The following is a 15,045-nucleotide window of genomic DNA, read 5'->3' on the forward strand; positions in this document are numbered from 1 at the left end:
CTTCTGTGGTAACAGGACTTTCTGTGGATTGTACCATGATAGTGTACAAATATAAGTGGTCCATCATGCAGTTGCTTGTCTATATGGATGTTGCATCTTCATAGCTCTGTTGTAGCATTTTCTCATTTGGGAGATCTGCTGATAAGATGGGTAGCCAATTCATAGTTAGGTATAACTTTAACTTCCTTTATCTGTTCATTTCTTTCCCTTTGCTTTTCTTTCATTTTCTTTTGCCAGTAATCTTTGGAATGGGATGTTGTGTTGTCAGTACTGGCAGTGGAATTAGAAGTAAAATGCATATTTGTTTTTAAGAGTCCATCTTTTAAACTCTTAATTGAGCAGAAAAGGGCACTAGAATTTGAGTTACTTATCATTATAAGCGTTGAAATCCTGGCTTTTGCCTGTATCTGACAAGTGATTGTGGTTTCCACATATGAATGTCGTATGGCAGTTTAAACATGTTCTTGGATTTATAATCCCTAAAACAAAATTCAGCAATTTATCCAAAGCAAAGAAAATATTATGGGTTTTGGTTATGTGTTTGTTTTCTCATTGTATTCAGTGGAGATGTTTGATGTAAACAGTATTTTCCATTGTGAAGTCAAAGGCTTTCACGTTTGGCATCCATAGTTTTTTGTGGCTTTTTCGGGTTATGAGGCCGTGTTCTAGAAGAGTTTATTCCTGATGTTTCGTCAGCAGCTGTAGCTGGCATCTTCAGAGAATGCTGACATGGAAGAGCATGGAGTATATATACTGTTGGTTGAGAGGAAGTGGTTTGCATGTTAATCTGTGTATTGTTCTGTTGTTCAGTGGCAAGGCCTACAAGGTGTCCATTTACTTAGTGATCCATTGTCTGCTGGGAAAAACCCTGATCCAGGGTGGTTTTCATTTGCATTTGCTGGGAAATGATTTTGGTGTTTTTCAGGACTGGTAGCCAAACTTTATTTACTTTAAGGGTTTCCTTTTTTCCTGTTGAAATTGTCCAGGTGTTTATGAATTTCAATGGCTTCTCTGTGCATTCTGACCTGATAGTTGTTGGCACGGTCCAGAATTTCAGTGTTTTCAAACAGCATTTTATGCCAGGATGGTTTATAACATTTCTGCTACTGCTGACTTTTCTAGCTGACCCAGTCTGCAGTGTCTCTTGTGTTCCTTGGTGGTCCCTGTGTAGACTTGTCTGCAGCTGCACAGTATGCAGGACTTTATAAAAAGTATATATAGCCCACTCTATTCCATTCCAGCATTCTCTGAAGATACCAGCCACAGCTGCTGGTGAAACATCAGGAACAAACTCTTCTAGAACATGGCCTCATAGCCCGAAAACCCCACAAAAAAACTAAATGTTTTCTGTGTTTAGGATCTAAGAATGGTTGGGATTCTTTTACACAGATTTGGAATGAGTCGAAGATCCCCTGCATCTATTGACCGACAGAACACAGATACTAGTGGCAGCGGCAAATCTACCCCTTGCTGGCAGAGAAGTGAGGACAGCATTGCTGACCAGATGGGTAAGTAAACATTTCCTTCCGAAATTGAATGATACTCATCACAGTGACACTGGGAATGCATTCCCTCATAATATTAAGATAATCTCTTACAATAAGGTATTATTTTATTGTTAAAATTTACTCAGCATTTACCAATTAATCAGCATGAATTACTACATTTCACTTATATTTTACTTAGCAATCTTATGAGATTAGTGAACATCATATATAGGATGCAAAAATGAAAGCATCTGATAAAATCTGCAGAAAAACACTGTAGACATATCTCAAGATGCTCAAAAGATGGTTCTTTTATTGTTGTTGTTTGAAAAAAGACCAATACATTTCAGCTTCTGTATGGTCTTAAAGCCATCTTCAGTGGCTGTATAGAATCTAACTTCAAAAATTGGCAGGACCAGGAAATCTTAAATCACTTGTTGGACAAACAAAAGCAAAAACCTTGCACAGACCAATATATGTTAAGCTTTCCTTTTTCCTTTTTTTCTTTTTTAATCATTAAAAAAACCATAACAGACCAATCCCTGGAGCAGGTTTTTAAGAATTTGTTGAAGAAAGTACATTTACCTCTTGGTCTTGCTATTTGCTTGCCCTCATCTTCATTCGATACGGCATCAGCATAATTTAATTTTCACTTTGTTTATAGCTCCTTTTGTGATACTCAGTCTCAAATGGTGTGATATACAAGCAAACTGATTGTTTCACCACTGAATGTGTGAAAATGCAGGCTTTAAAATTGCAACCAAAATGTATGTAAACCAGTCTAAAGTTGAATGAGAAGCACTTACCACCCCCGTGTTTGTTTTCATGGCACTTGGCCATTAAATTGTTAGGTGACAGAAACATACTTACCAATGCAAATCCTTGGCATTCAGTTATGATTTAGATTGTTAAGCCCTCATTTAGATTTTCAGCACATAGACCTGTTCCCTTCATTTGTAGCTGCTGTGCACTGAAGCAGTGACCTGACACAAGGAGGTCCTACTGAGGCAATGATAAGAATTTTATATAGTGGTGATACTGATACAGTGTGACTAGTTTTAATCAAGGATGGCAGTGGGGTATGGGGCAGAGCATCCAGGCTGGTATCTGCTGGGTCTGGGAGGTCCATTGCATGATTTACAGTTCTCAAGCTAAACGGTCACATAATAATATCCTGTACCGTACTGTGGGAGTATAGGGAAAGGAACAACAGGGACTTGGAAGATATTTGGTCTGGCTTTTTAGAAACAAAACCAAAGAAATTTTGAGACAACACAGCTAGATTTCCAAAAGTAAGAAATTACATAAGCCAGACTCCGCTTCTGTATAGAACTTGGAAGACCAGATATCAATTTGAGGAGGAAATTTACCTTTCTTCTTCGTGGTCTCTGCGAATCACACAGATGGGTTTATTCTGCGCCTGCGCAGCAATCCTCGGAAACTTCTAAAATCTCCAGGCAGAAAGCAATGTATCTTTCTGCAACTTTTTGGCGGTAGCCCCGCCCACCCATATATAAGGCCCCTGGTGGCCCGCTCCTCTTCAGTTCCTTCATTCCGCCGCGCTAAGCAGCTCGAGGAACTTCACTTGCATCTTGTTGCTCTTTCCACAATTGAATCTCTGGCATTTGACCTTCGGACTTTCACTTGACCATTCTTCGGACTTTCCCTATCGGCTTGTCTTCTACGTGATCTTTCGGCTTGACCTTGGACCGGTAACGGACTTGATTACCATGGCCTCTTTCAAGCAGTGCACTAAGTGCGGGGTGAAAATCCCTAAGGCCGATGGCCATGAAAAATGTGTCCTTTGTTTGGGGGAGTCCCATATTCCTGGCAACTGCCCCCACTGTAAAGCTATGTCGGCCCAGGCCCTAAAAAACAGGGACCGGACACTTAAGGCTGCGCTCTACGAGAAGGTTTTGAGCCAGCCCAGTGGTTCTGGAGACGCGGACGCTCCCAGGGCCTCCAAGAAGAGAGGAGACAAACGCTCCGACCACGAGAAGAAACGGGCCCGCTCTTCATCTCCGCCAGCCAAGAGCCGTCGCAAGGGCCCTCCAAGTACGGTCTCAGTGCCTCCGCCTGAGTCGAGGCCAGCACCGTCTACATCCCCAGTGGCCAAACCGGCGAAGACCCCGACTCCTGTACCGGCGTCTTCCCGGATTATACCCTTGGAACCCAGGGTCCTCATTGCGAGCCACCTCTCTGCACCGGCGGACGCCCTGCAGATCGTGGACTTGGGTTCGGAGTCTGAAGGGGAGCTCCACGACTCCGATGCTCCCCTATCCCCACAGAGGGCTAGACCCCGTTCTCCCTCTCCTGTGGTGAGACCACGTCCCGCCAGACGGGACACAGAGCGCCCCCGCTCCCCCCCGAGGAAGGATCGGGCCCCACTAGGGGCTGAGGCGGATGCCGCCTTAGATCCGGACTGTCCAGACTCAATGGAACGGGACCAGGACCTGTTTGATGCCTTCCCAGATCTCGTCTTCGATCACCGTACCGGACAGTATCTTATCCCGGTAGATCCGTCCCGCCTACGGCGCAACATCCGGGACTGCTCACGGGACCGTCGCCACACTGATGCCTCCCACGGGCTGGATGACTTGACCACCACCGACTTGTCGCCCAGGAAGCGTAGCAGATCTCCATCAAGATCCAGATCGAGATCCCCACGCTCTGCATCACCTTCCGACGATGACGAGGCTCCATTCGTCCCGGAGGGACCTGCGGTTCCGTCCCCTACAGACGACGTCAGGTCCTTTGCCGACAGGGTAATCCGGATGGCGGATGCCCTGAAGTTAGAAGTCGCCCACCCCGAGGACGATGCCCTCGACCCGGTGGAGAGAAGGATCCACGGTTCCGCCCCAGCTCCACCAGCCTTGGCATATCTCCCATCGCTAGAGAAAATTGCCAAACGCTCCTGGGACGCACCGGCCTCCATCCCGTCGACATCCCGTAGGATTGAAAACCTCTATCGGGTCACTCCTTCGGCACCTTCTTGGCTCTCCAACCACCCTAAGCTTAATTCGGCTGTCGTGGAAGGAGCCCAGTCCACCTTCGTCCCAAAGTCCTCGTCTTCTCCAGTCGACAAGGACAGTAAGAAACTGGATGGCCTAGCTAAGAAGTTTTATGCTTCAGCGGCCCTGGATTTGAAGGTGGCTAACTACGCGGCCTGCATGGGGGCCTACGTGCAGTACCTCGTAGAGAAGATGGACCCCACCATCGCTGACCTGCCGGATGACAGGAGGCGGATGATGTCTGCACTCAGGAATGAAATCCACCTGATAGGCGGACAGCAGATCATCTCCGCGAGGCACTCGACGGACTGTGCATCAAAGGTCCTCTCTGGCTCCATAGCCCTCAGGCGATACGCGTGGCTCCGGTCTTCAGACCTCACTCCACAAGCGAAGGCAGCCATAGAAGACATGCCCTTTGACAACTCGGGCTTGTTTCACCGGGACACGGATGAGAAACTCAGCTTCCGTTATAGGATGAAGACTGCCGCCAGAAAACACGGTATGTCATCCTCCGCTTCCAAGTCCCCCCGACAGAGGTACACTAGTCAGCGCCCCTGGCATCCAGGCGGCCACTACCGCTTCCAACCACAGGACCGTCCCTACCATCAGGACACTCAGCCTCAAGGCCAATCCTCCCGGTCACCTGCTCCTCCAACCGACAGGCGTCCATCTTCCCAGCCCAGATACCAACAGGGCTATAGGAAGAAGGACGGCAGGGGCAAGAAGAGATTCTGATGGGTTCCGGCGCACCTCGTCATCTCCAACAGGCTGAGCCCCTTTTTTGACACCTGGGCCGCCATTACCAGTGACTCTTGGGCACTTAACATCGTCCGTAGGGGCTATGCCCTAGAGTTTTCCCAGCTCCCACCAACTGGAGCTTTTGTTTCCACTGCCCCCTCGGACACCCTTCTTGACGAAGTGCGCATTCTGTTGGACAAAGGCGCCATTGAACCCGTCTCCCCTTCTGACTTCAAGCGCTGTTTTTTCTCTAGATACTTCACCGTACCGAAGAGAGACTCTGGCCTCAGACCCATAATGGATCTACGGGCCCTTAACAAATTTATTATTTACAAAAGATTCAGGATGGTAACCCTTGCTTCTATTTTACCACTCCTGCAGGAAGGCTACTGGTTCGTGACTTTGGACTTGAGGGACGCCTATTTCCACATTGCGATCCTGGAGGACCACCGGAGGTTCCTCACCTTCGCCGTCGGCCAGAATGCCTACCGGTACCGGGTCCTTCCCTTCGGCCTTTCCACAGCTCCCAGGGTCTTCCCGTGGTGGCGTACCTGCGTCAAAAAGGGATCACAGTCTTCCCATACTTGGACGACTGGCTCTTCACAGCGCTCTCCAAGGACATCTTACTCGGGCAACTCGAATTCACCCTATCCCTGCTGCAAGCACTGGGATTACAGGTCAACTTCGACAAGTCCAACTTGACTCCTTCCAATCGAATAGACTTTATAGGAACAACACTGGACTCTGTACAGATGAGGGCATTCCTTCCAGAGACAAGGTTCCAAACCCTCCGTACATCCCTGCAGCCCTGCCTCCGCCAAAGACGCCTTCAGGCCCGTGCCGTACAAGTCGCCATGGGACACCTAGCCTCCACCACTTTCGTCACACCGTGGGCCAGACTGCGCCTCAGACCCATTCAATCTTGGTTTCTCTCCGTCTTCGACCCCATCCGAGACACGGCTACCAAGTTGCTCACCATCCCGAGGACTGTACAGAGGTCTCTACGATGGTGGCTCCAATCCGACAACGTCTGTGTGGGGATGCCATTTCTACCCCCTCAGCCAGATCTCTCCCTGACTACGGACGCCTCCCTGCAAGGATGGGGCGCCCACACACTGGACCTTACAATAAAGGACAAATGGTCACCGGCGGAAGCTACTCTCCACATCAACGTCCTGGAAATGCTTGCCGTGGAGAAAGCACTCAGAGCCTTTCAGTCGGTCCTCGCGGGCAAGGTGGTACTTCTTCTCACCGACAACACCACCGTCATGTACTACCTCAACAAACAAGGTGGTACAAAGTCGAGGACTCTGCTGTCAGTCACCATCCGCATTTGGGAATGGTGTATAAAACACAGGATTCTGCTGCAATGCATCCATCTGCCCGGCGACCAGAACGACCTTGCAGACCATCTCAGCAGGTCACCCTCCACTTGCCACGAGTGGAGACTGCATCCAGAGGTGGTGTCCCGACTCTTCAATCGCTGGGGAACCCCCCTCCTCGACCTGTTTGCCTCCCGGCTGAACGCCCACACTGCAAGATTTTGCTCAAGGTACAGAGAGCCAGGATCGGAAGGGGACGCCTTCCAGCTCAATTGGACTCAGGGCCTCCTGTATGCCTTCCCTCCGTTTCCTCTGATCACATGGGTCCTCTCGAAGATGTTGGCAGACCACACGGACGCAATCCTGATAATCCCGTGGTGGCCCAGGCAGCCTTGGTTTGCTCCGCTCCTACAACGAGCGCAAGACCATCTCCGCTTGGAGCACCGGCCCGACCTGCTATCTCTCCACGACGGACAAGTCCACCATCCCGAGATGCAATCTCTCCCATTGGTAGCATGGAGGATACGATCCTGAGGACACTTCCATCCGGTGTACAGGATATCATTAAGGCAGCACAAAGACCATCCACACAGAGGTCCTATGCCTACAAATGGGATAGGTTCCTAACCTTTCTACAAGCAAAGGACATTCCACCATCCCGTGTCTCCATCCCGGTAGTCCTGGAATTCCTTATGACTTTAACAGGCGCAGGTCTCTCCTTGAGTTCTATCAAGTGCTACCTGTCAGCCATTTCATCTCACTACCTATTTCAGGACAAACCTTCCCTGTTTGGGGATCCTCTCATAAAGAGGTTCCTTAAGGGATTCAACAATTTGCATCCACCGATTCTAGACCCTACACCGCAGTGGTGTCTAGACACCGTCCTGGCACATTTGGTATCCAAGCCCTTTGAGCCCTTAGCTACCACGGACCTGAGACTCCTGACTTGGAAGACGGCCTTTCTGGTAGCCATCACGTCAGCCCGCCGAGCTGGTGAACTGTGTGCCCTGAGGATGGACCAACCCTTCCTTCGTTTCCATAAGGACAAGGTGGTGCTCCGTACAGACATCACTTTCTTGCCTAAGGTGGTGTCTGCCTTTCACATCAACCAGGACATTGTTTTGCCGACTCTGGCTCCCAATCTGACCACAGACTCTGAGCGCCAACTCCATGCCCTGGATGTCCGCAGGGCGCTGGCGTTCTATCTGAACAGGACTGCTGCTTCCAGGCGTTCAGAGAGACTTTTTGTGTGTTACTCCGAAGCTAAGAAGGGGCTGCCGGTGTTACCGCAGAGGTTCTCCAAGTGGGTGGCCAACACCATCCACCTTTGCTACGAACTGGCAGGGAAGCCTCTACCAGGTCGGATTAGAGCCCATGCAACTAAGGCGGTAGCTGCATCCTCAGCTTTTTTGACTGGGATCCCCCTTGAGGATGTGTGTAAGGCAGCTGTCTGGTCCCAGCCATTGACATTCATTAGACATTATAGGATGGATGCAAGGGCCAGGCATGATGCAGCCTTTGGGAGGGCAGTGTTACTGTCTGCCATGCACTAACCTGTCTACTGTAAATAAATCACTCAGGTATTAGTTTGCATATTTATTGTCATGTGACTGTTTGATCTTGACACTCCCTCCTCCACAGACTACAGCTCGCTAGTCTAAACCCATTTGTGTGATTCGCAGAGACCACGAAGAAGAAGAACAGGTTGCTCACCTGTAACTGTGTTTCTTCGAGTGGTCATCTGCGAATTCACACAAACCCGCCCATCCATCCCCTCAGTGTCTGCTCATTTGACAACGCTTGGTGCCGCGCTGATTAGCGGCTCATTCGGAACTGAAGAGGAGCGGGCCACCAGGGGCCTTATATATGGGTGGGCGGGGCTACCGCCAAAAAGTTGCAGAAAGATACATTGCTTTCTGCCTGGAGATTCTAGAAGTTTCCGAGGATTGCTGCGCAGGCGCAGAATAAACCCATTTGTGTGAATTCGCAGATGACCACTCGAAGAAACACAGTTACAGGTGAGCAACCTGTTCTTCTCATAATGCTGCCGTGAAAGGCAAAAAGGTTTGTTGGTCTCTGGGACAATTATGAGTTGGAAGCTTCCTCCTGTGACTCCCAAGTATCAATAATTCCCAGCTAGTATTGTCAAGGAAGGGAAGGGGTCAGTTATGGCTCTGTCTTTTATGTCAGCTGACTGTTAGAAAGTGAGTGACTAAAGAAACTAAAGATGCTCATCTCTTACTATTTTTCTTGTTGCCACAATAGACAGCGATTGTATACATAAGATAGGCTTTAAGATCGAAGTATTCAGTGAATGCCTCGGGAGTTTGGGAAATGAAATACAATTCTCAGATTGAAAAGATATAAAGATATACTTTTGTTCTAGCAATTTCAGAGGCTCAGTGAGCTGTGTCTTATTATTAAAGCCATCTGGTGATTCCCCATCCCCCATATCTGCTTAACAGGAAAACCTGTGATTATACTGATTTCTAGTTTCCATTCTGTCAGAATACTTTCATCACATGTGCTTTCATACTGTTGAGATGGTAACAACACGTGTACATTTAATCTTTTTTGGAATTACTTTTGCAGATCCTCTGTTGTGTGTTGATGCTGGCAGTTAACATAGCTGCCTTTATGTTGTGAAAGTAAAGTGCCCTAATACCAACTTGGAGAAAATGGAAAAGGTTGAAAGAGTTTGCGGTTTTGATATAAAGAAAGCTAGTACAGTACTACCTGTCGCCCTCTCTTTGAGTAGTTTCTTGCTTTAATGCAGTTAAAAGTAGTTTTACATTCTTAGCAAATTAAATTACCAGCTATAGAAATTACCCATTGTGTCCAGTTGGTGTCCCTCCATTGACAGAAGGTTCTTTGATCCAGTGAACATTACTTTACTAGAATTTGGGGGGGGGGGGGGGGGGCAGATTGTGCTATCCTTTTTTCCCTCTCCTCTTCCCTGCCCCCACTGCAGTATATTTGTTTGAAGCAAATGAGGGACCCTTCAGGTCACAATGGGAGGCAAAATAGGAAGGAATGGACAAACTGTCAGAAACCACCTCCCTCCAAATTCCACTAACAGAAGCCCCCACTGGATCAAATTGGCTTCTGTCTGCAGAAGGACACCAATTAGATACAGTCCTATGTAGTTAAAAATAATTAGGATTCTTCAGCTTTTAAAGAAAGCTGTTGTGTAGGTCAGCAACATTAGTGAAGAAATGTCATATTCTGCTTTTGGTTCTCAGCAGACCTACATCAGTTTCTCAACTTTCTTTTAATGCTGAGCAGTGGATAAAGTGAGCTTCCTGAAGGCAAATGTATTCCATGCTATATTGCAGAACCAACTTGCCATCTCCCTGCAATGTCAAAGGTGCTGCCATCCTTCAGAGAGAGCCCCACAGGAAGACTGATGAGGCAAGATCCAGTAGTTCACTTGTCTCCAAATAGGCAGGGCCATGTAAGTTCGCTTTTAAATTTGTTATTTAAAGCGCTTTGCTCTTTCAGCAGTTCTTCAAAAGGTAAGATATCCTTTAAAAGCCTGTACTTTTCTTGAACTATACTTCCTTGTTAGAGTATGAAGGTGGCAGCAACAGAGCTGCCCCCAGTACTTCAAGGCTAAATGCAGCTTTAACATAAAGTTTATTAATAGAAACATTTTCTTTCCAATTCAGAAGCAAGGTTTTGTTCCAAAGCAGTGTATGATAGGCTCAGGATTTGTGGGAACCTTGATTGTTCCAGAAATAAGATTGCTGTTCAGATCCCTGTACCTAGAGCCCTATTCCACATACGAAACCTTGGTGACTTACCATTTTTACTGTACTAAGTCGAATGATCTGATGCAATTAGTCCATATACATGCTTACCTTCAGATCTTTTAATTATAACCTCATTCTTATTTTGTTTTGTTTTCTTGACATTTGCATTAATTTGAATATTTCTGTATTTATACTCCAAGTCTTAGCTCCTTGTGGTGCTTAAGTGTAGACTTTACTGGCTAGCTTGCATTTTTGAAAAGTACAAAGAAAACACCATTTTAACAATATCCAAATAATGAAGGGGAAAGCGAACCTTTAAACCACAAAAGGAAAGTACTAGCCTGATTCCAAACAACTGATACCTTAAACCTTGCGCTACATAGTACAGGGTGAATCCTTAAGTACTATGTTACTGCTTGCTGAACTAGTTCATTTATCATTTGTTTTAACTTACATACAGCTGCCTTTCTACGCTGTTGATTGGGATATGAATTGCTGTTGCAAGCTAATTGGCAGGCAGTGGTATTCCTTTCTGGAGGAATCACATTAGCTTATCACTGGAAGGAAAACTTACTTTCGAGTCACTATTATTATTCAAGATAATTTGTGCAGAGAAGGGTCAAAATCTAGTGTTATGTTACTGCTGGATCCCATTGATAGTGATCCACCCACTTCACTGGATCCTACTGCATCTACCAAAATCAGTGATGCTCTCTTGTCTAAGCACCCTAACATCTGCTCTAGGCAACTATGAAATCTTCTGAAGCAGTTTTCCCAGCAGAGAAGGGAGCCACATCTTTTGGACAGGTTGTGGATGTTTCCCTTCTTTGCTGGAAATGCACATATTTCAGGCAAGACCATTAGTTGCCACAGGGGGTTGCAGCAGGTTGGGGAGTAGAAGAATCTCCCAGTTCTGTTGGAGCTGGTTACTAAGTACTCCAATATCTGCATTCACTCTTAACATCCTTATGATTCATTGCTCTTAGCTTAGCTCTGAAGCTGTAGCATTTCACTCTGTTTAACATTTCAGTAATGGTTTATACATTTCTAAGTACACTATGAATTGTGACAAACTTTCCTGCTGTGATGTTCTAAAATTAGTTTTTGTTTCATGATAAATTTAGAATGGGCATACTATAAGCCAGTTAATGGAAAATTATGGCGGAACTATGCTTTCATTTATAAAGCACATGGATGGATATGACAGGTTACTAATCATGTAACACAAGTATTGAACTGAGTATTTATGCCTCTTGTCTTTTTAAATTTTATGTACAGTAATTTGTACACCTGCATTTTTCAATAATGAATAGTAGTTCCTGTTTTATTTCCTTTCCAGGCATAAAGTTAATGCAGAATCTTTTTTTTTTAATGTAGTCCGATAGCCACTATTCCAGCCATTCAAGCAGTAATACATTGTCCAGCAATGCTTCAAGTGTACATAGTGATGAGAAGTGGTATGACAGTGGGGACAGGACAGAGGCAGAGCTGAATAGCTATAACTATCTTCAAGGCACATCTGCTGATAGTGGAATCGATACCACCTCATATGGACCCAGCCATGGCAGCACAGCCTCCCTGGGCAACTCAGCGACATCTCCCCGATCAGGACTCATGAAAGAGAAAGTATCACCATTATGGCACAGTTCCAGTGAAGTAGTCTGCCTTGCAGACCGGACTTTAGAAAAAGAAAGTCACATGATGGACAGAAAGACAGAATCTTCATTAAGCTTGGACATCCATACCAAAAGTCAACCAGCTTCCAATCCCTTAACAAGAGAGAACAGTGCTTTTAGCCTTAGTGATGCTGTTTCCCATGCAAGGTAATTTTCTTTAAGATCATAATTGATGTATCTTTCTATAGCTTTCTAGCAGATGTGAGGAGTGGGTGTTATGGAAAATAACATGCTCATGTTTTTTGGCAGTCCTTCACTTTGAAAGAGGCACTCTGCAGAGAATTTGGAAATGGAAGATGAGTTTGATATTTTCTTTTGTGGATGAGGAACTGTTGTGGGAGAGTGAGAGCAGATGGGTACTAGGATCTTCATACAAAAGCTCTCCCACAATATATATGTCAAGTTAGAGTGCACACATATTATATATATATATATATATGTAAGGCAGTGCAAACCTGGCATACCTGATCTTTTAGCCATAGTTTACAAGCAAAGAATTGAGAGCAGACTGCAGAAATTTGTCTTTCCTTTACTCTCTGGTACAAATTTCCCCCATGTCCCCTCCCTTTTAGTTCATATTATCCATAGTTAAAGTTAGTGAATTTTATCCTGAGGCCTGAACCAGTGAAATGTACAAAATTTTATCTCCTGAAGAACACTACCTCTGGGCTTTCACTGGACAATAGCTAATCAAATGGTCATTCTTCCTTATCCCTCCATTTTGAATGCTGCCCTTTTTAGTCTACTTTGTTCATAGCTTTCCTAACATGCCCATACAAATCCATGTAAGGTTTTTTTAATGCATCTTTTTATTTTATTTTTACTTTTGGCTGTGTCATACAGTATCTTTTTATTTATCTCATGGAAAATAGACCCATGGCTGTTGTAACACAGATTTTATTCCTTGTTTCATCCCCAATATATTTTGCTCTGTGTTCACAGAAGATAAAGATGGTACAGTTGGCCCTTATTATCTGCATGAGTTCCTTTCTGGATGAAAAAAAACCACAGGACCACAAGTCCCGCAGTTTTCAGTGGCGGTGCATACATGCACAACTGCTCTGCCATGGCCATATATACACACAACCCTAAGAGGCAATGGGGCTTGGTGTCAATGGATGCTTAAACCCGCAGATGGCAAGCCAGTTGGGGAGGGCAGGCTGTATTAAACAAACGATTCTTCACTGGTACAACTGGTATTCATTATGTGTATGTGGTGCTACACAGCATTCATTATGTGTATGTGGTGCTACACAGCATGTTGCTGGGTTTAAGTCTGGATTTGAACTAAAGTGGTCCCTTCCTTTACGTGGGGGATCCGTTCTGGACCCTCCCCCCTCATTTAAGGGAAATTTTGTGTATACTCAAGCCCTATTAAAGACAATGGGGCTCGTGCCTGTGGTGACGCATGGCAGCACACAGCATGTGTACCACAGGCGAGCATGCTATTACTTTTTCCAGCACACAGCACCGCTTCTTCCTTAAATGAATATTCATGTCATTCTATATTAGCAATAGCATTTAGTGCATAGCAGGGTGGGTTTTATAGACCGCTCCTGAAAAAACCTCCTCTGGACCCCCTGGATATGAAGAACTACAAGCCTGTATCCCATCTTCCATTTTTGATCAAGGTGATTGAGAGGGCTGTCGCCCTTCAACTCCAAGTCATCTTGGAGGAAACCGATTATCTAGACCCATTTCAAACCGGCTTCAGGACAGGATATGGGGTGGAGACTGCCATAGTTGTTCTGGCTGACGATCTTCGACTAGGCATTGACAGAGGAAGCGTGACCCTGTTGGTGCTTCTGGACCTCTCAGCGGCCTTCAATACAATAGATCCTGACATCCTATTGGAACGCCTGGGAGAGTTAGGAATCGGTGGTACTGCACTCCAGTGGTTCCAGTCCTTCCTCTCAGGTAGATTTCAGAGGGTGATGCTCGGGGACAATCGCTCCTCGAAAACGGAGCTTAAATGTGGCGTCCCTCAAGGCGCCATACTGTCCCTGATGCGATTCAACATTTATATGAAGCCGCTAGGAGAAATCATTCGCAGACATGGGGCAGGGTGTTATCAGTACGCTGATGATACCCAAATATGTTTCTCCATGTCCCGATCAGCAGCTATGACAACAGGTGGCATTTCTCCCCTCAATCAGTGTCTTGAAGTGGTAATGGGCTGGATGAGGAAAAATAAACTCAGGCTGAATCCAGACAAAACGGAGGTACTTACAGTAGGGGCCCCCAAACCAAGTATAGGGTTGCAACCTCCAGTCCTAGAGGGGGTCATGCTCTCCACAAAGGACTGTGTTCGCAGTCTGAGGGTATTCCTAGATCTATCGCTTCACATGAGAAATCAGGTGAATGCGACGATCAGGAACGCCTGTTATCAGCTTCGGTTGATACGCCAGCTGCGCCCTTTCCTGGAAGTAAAGGACCTAGAAACTGGTAACTTCACGACTTGATTTCTGTAATTCGCTCTACATGGGGCTACCCTTGTGCCTAGTCTGGAAACTTCAACTAATGCAAAATATGGCAGCCAGGCTGGTCGCCGGAAAAACTAGGAGTGACTGAATAACACCCATTCTAAAATCGCTTCACTGGCTGCCTATTAGTTTCCAGGCACAGTACAAGGTGTTGGTTATAACCTTTAAAGCCCTACATGGCTTGGGCCCAACCTATTTGAGGGATCGCCTGCTCCCATATAATCCGCCCCACACATTCAAGTTCTCTGGGAGGAATCTATTGCAGCCTTTAAAAACCAGACTAACTGCTACCTCCCAGAGGGCCTTCTGTGCCATTGCTCCCAAACTATGGAACGGCCTGCTGGATGAGAGCCGTCAAATTGCTAGCTTAGGCGTGTTACAGACCGTCCAGAAGGGGCGGTCTGCCGCCGCCTTCATTTGCAGCGCAGAGGAGCCCAGCGTCCAAAGCACGAGGCTCCTCCGCACTGCAAATAAGAAACGCCAAAGTGGCGCTTCTCTTTGCGGCGCAGATATGATGCCGCGAGGCGCCAATGGCGTACTCACAACGTCATATGTGCTGTGCGATGTGCGGATGCA

The 15,045-nt window shown here is 46.3% G+C and overlaps 1 protein-coding gene across 7 annotated transcripts in view; it reads left to right on the forward strand.

Moving 5' to 3' along the window:
- Positions 1-15,045, forward strand: part of SIPA1L1 (signal induced proliferation associated 1 like 1) — a 238,188-nt gene that overhangs the window by 200,830 nt on the left and 22,313 nt on the right. For all 7 annotated transcript variants that reach the window (XM_089521800.1, XM_089521802.1, XM_089521799.1 and 4 more), the window contains 3 exons: positions 1,390-1,508; positions 9,894-10,012; positions 11,688-12,133. In XM_089521800.1, the coding sequence (XP_089377926.1) occupies positions 1,390-1,508; positions 9,894-10,012; positions 11,688-12,133 (684 nt within the window). The remainder of the gene's footprint in view (positions 1-1,389; positions 1,509-9,893; positions 10,013-11,687; positions 12,134-15,045) is intronic.

Source organism: Sceloporus occidentalis, unplaced genomic scaffold (genome assembly GCF_023333645.1).
Source record: "Sceloporus occidentalis isolate IW3139 unplaced genomic scaffold, rSceOcc1.0.p SCAF_4, whole genome shotgun sequence".
Taxonomy (NCBI): domain Eukaryota; kingdom Metazoa; phylum Chordata; class Lepidosauria; order Squamata; family Phrynosomatidae; genus Sceloporus; species Sceloporus occidentalis.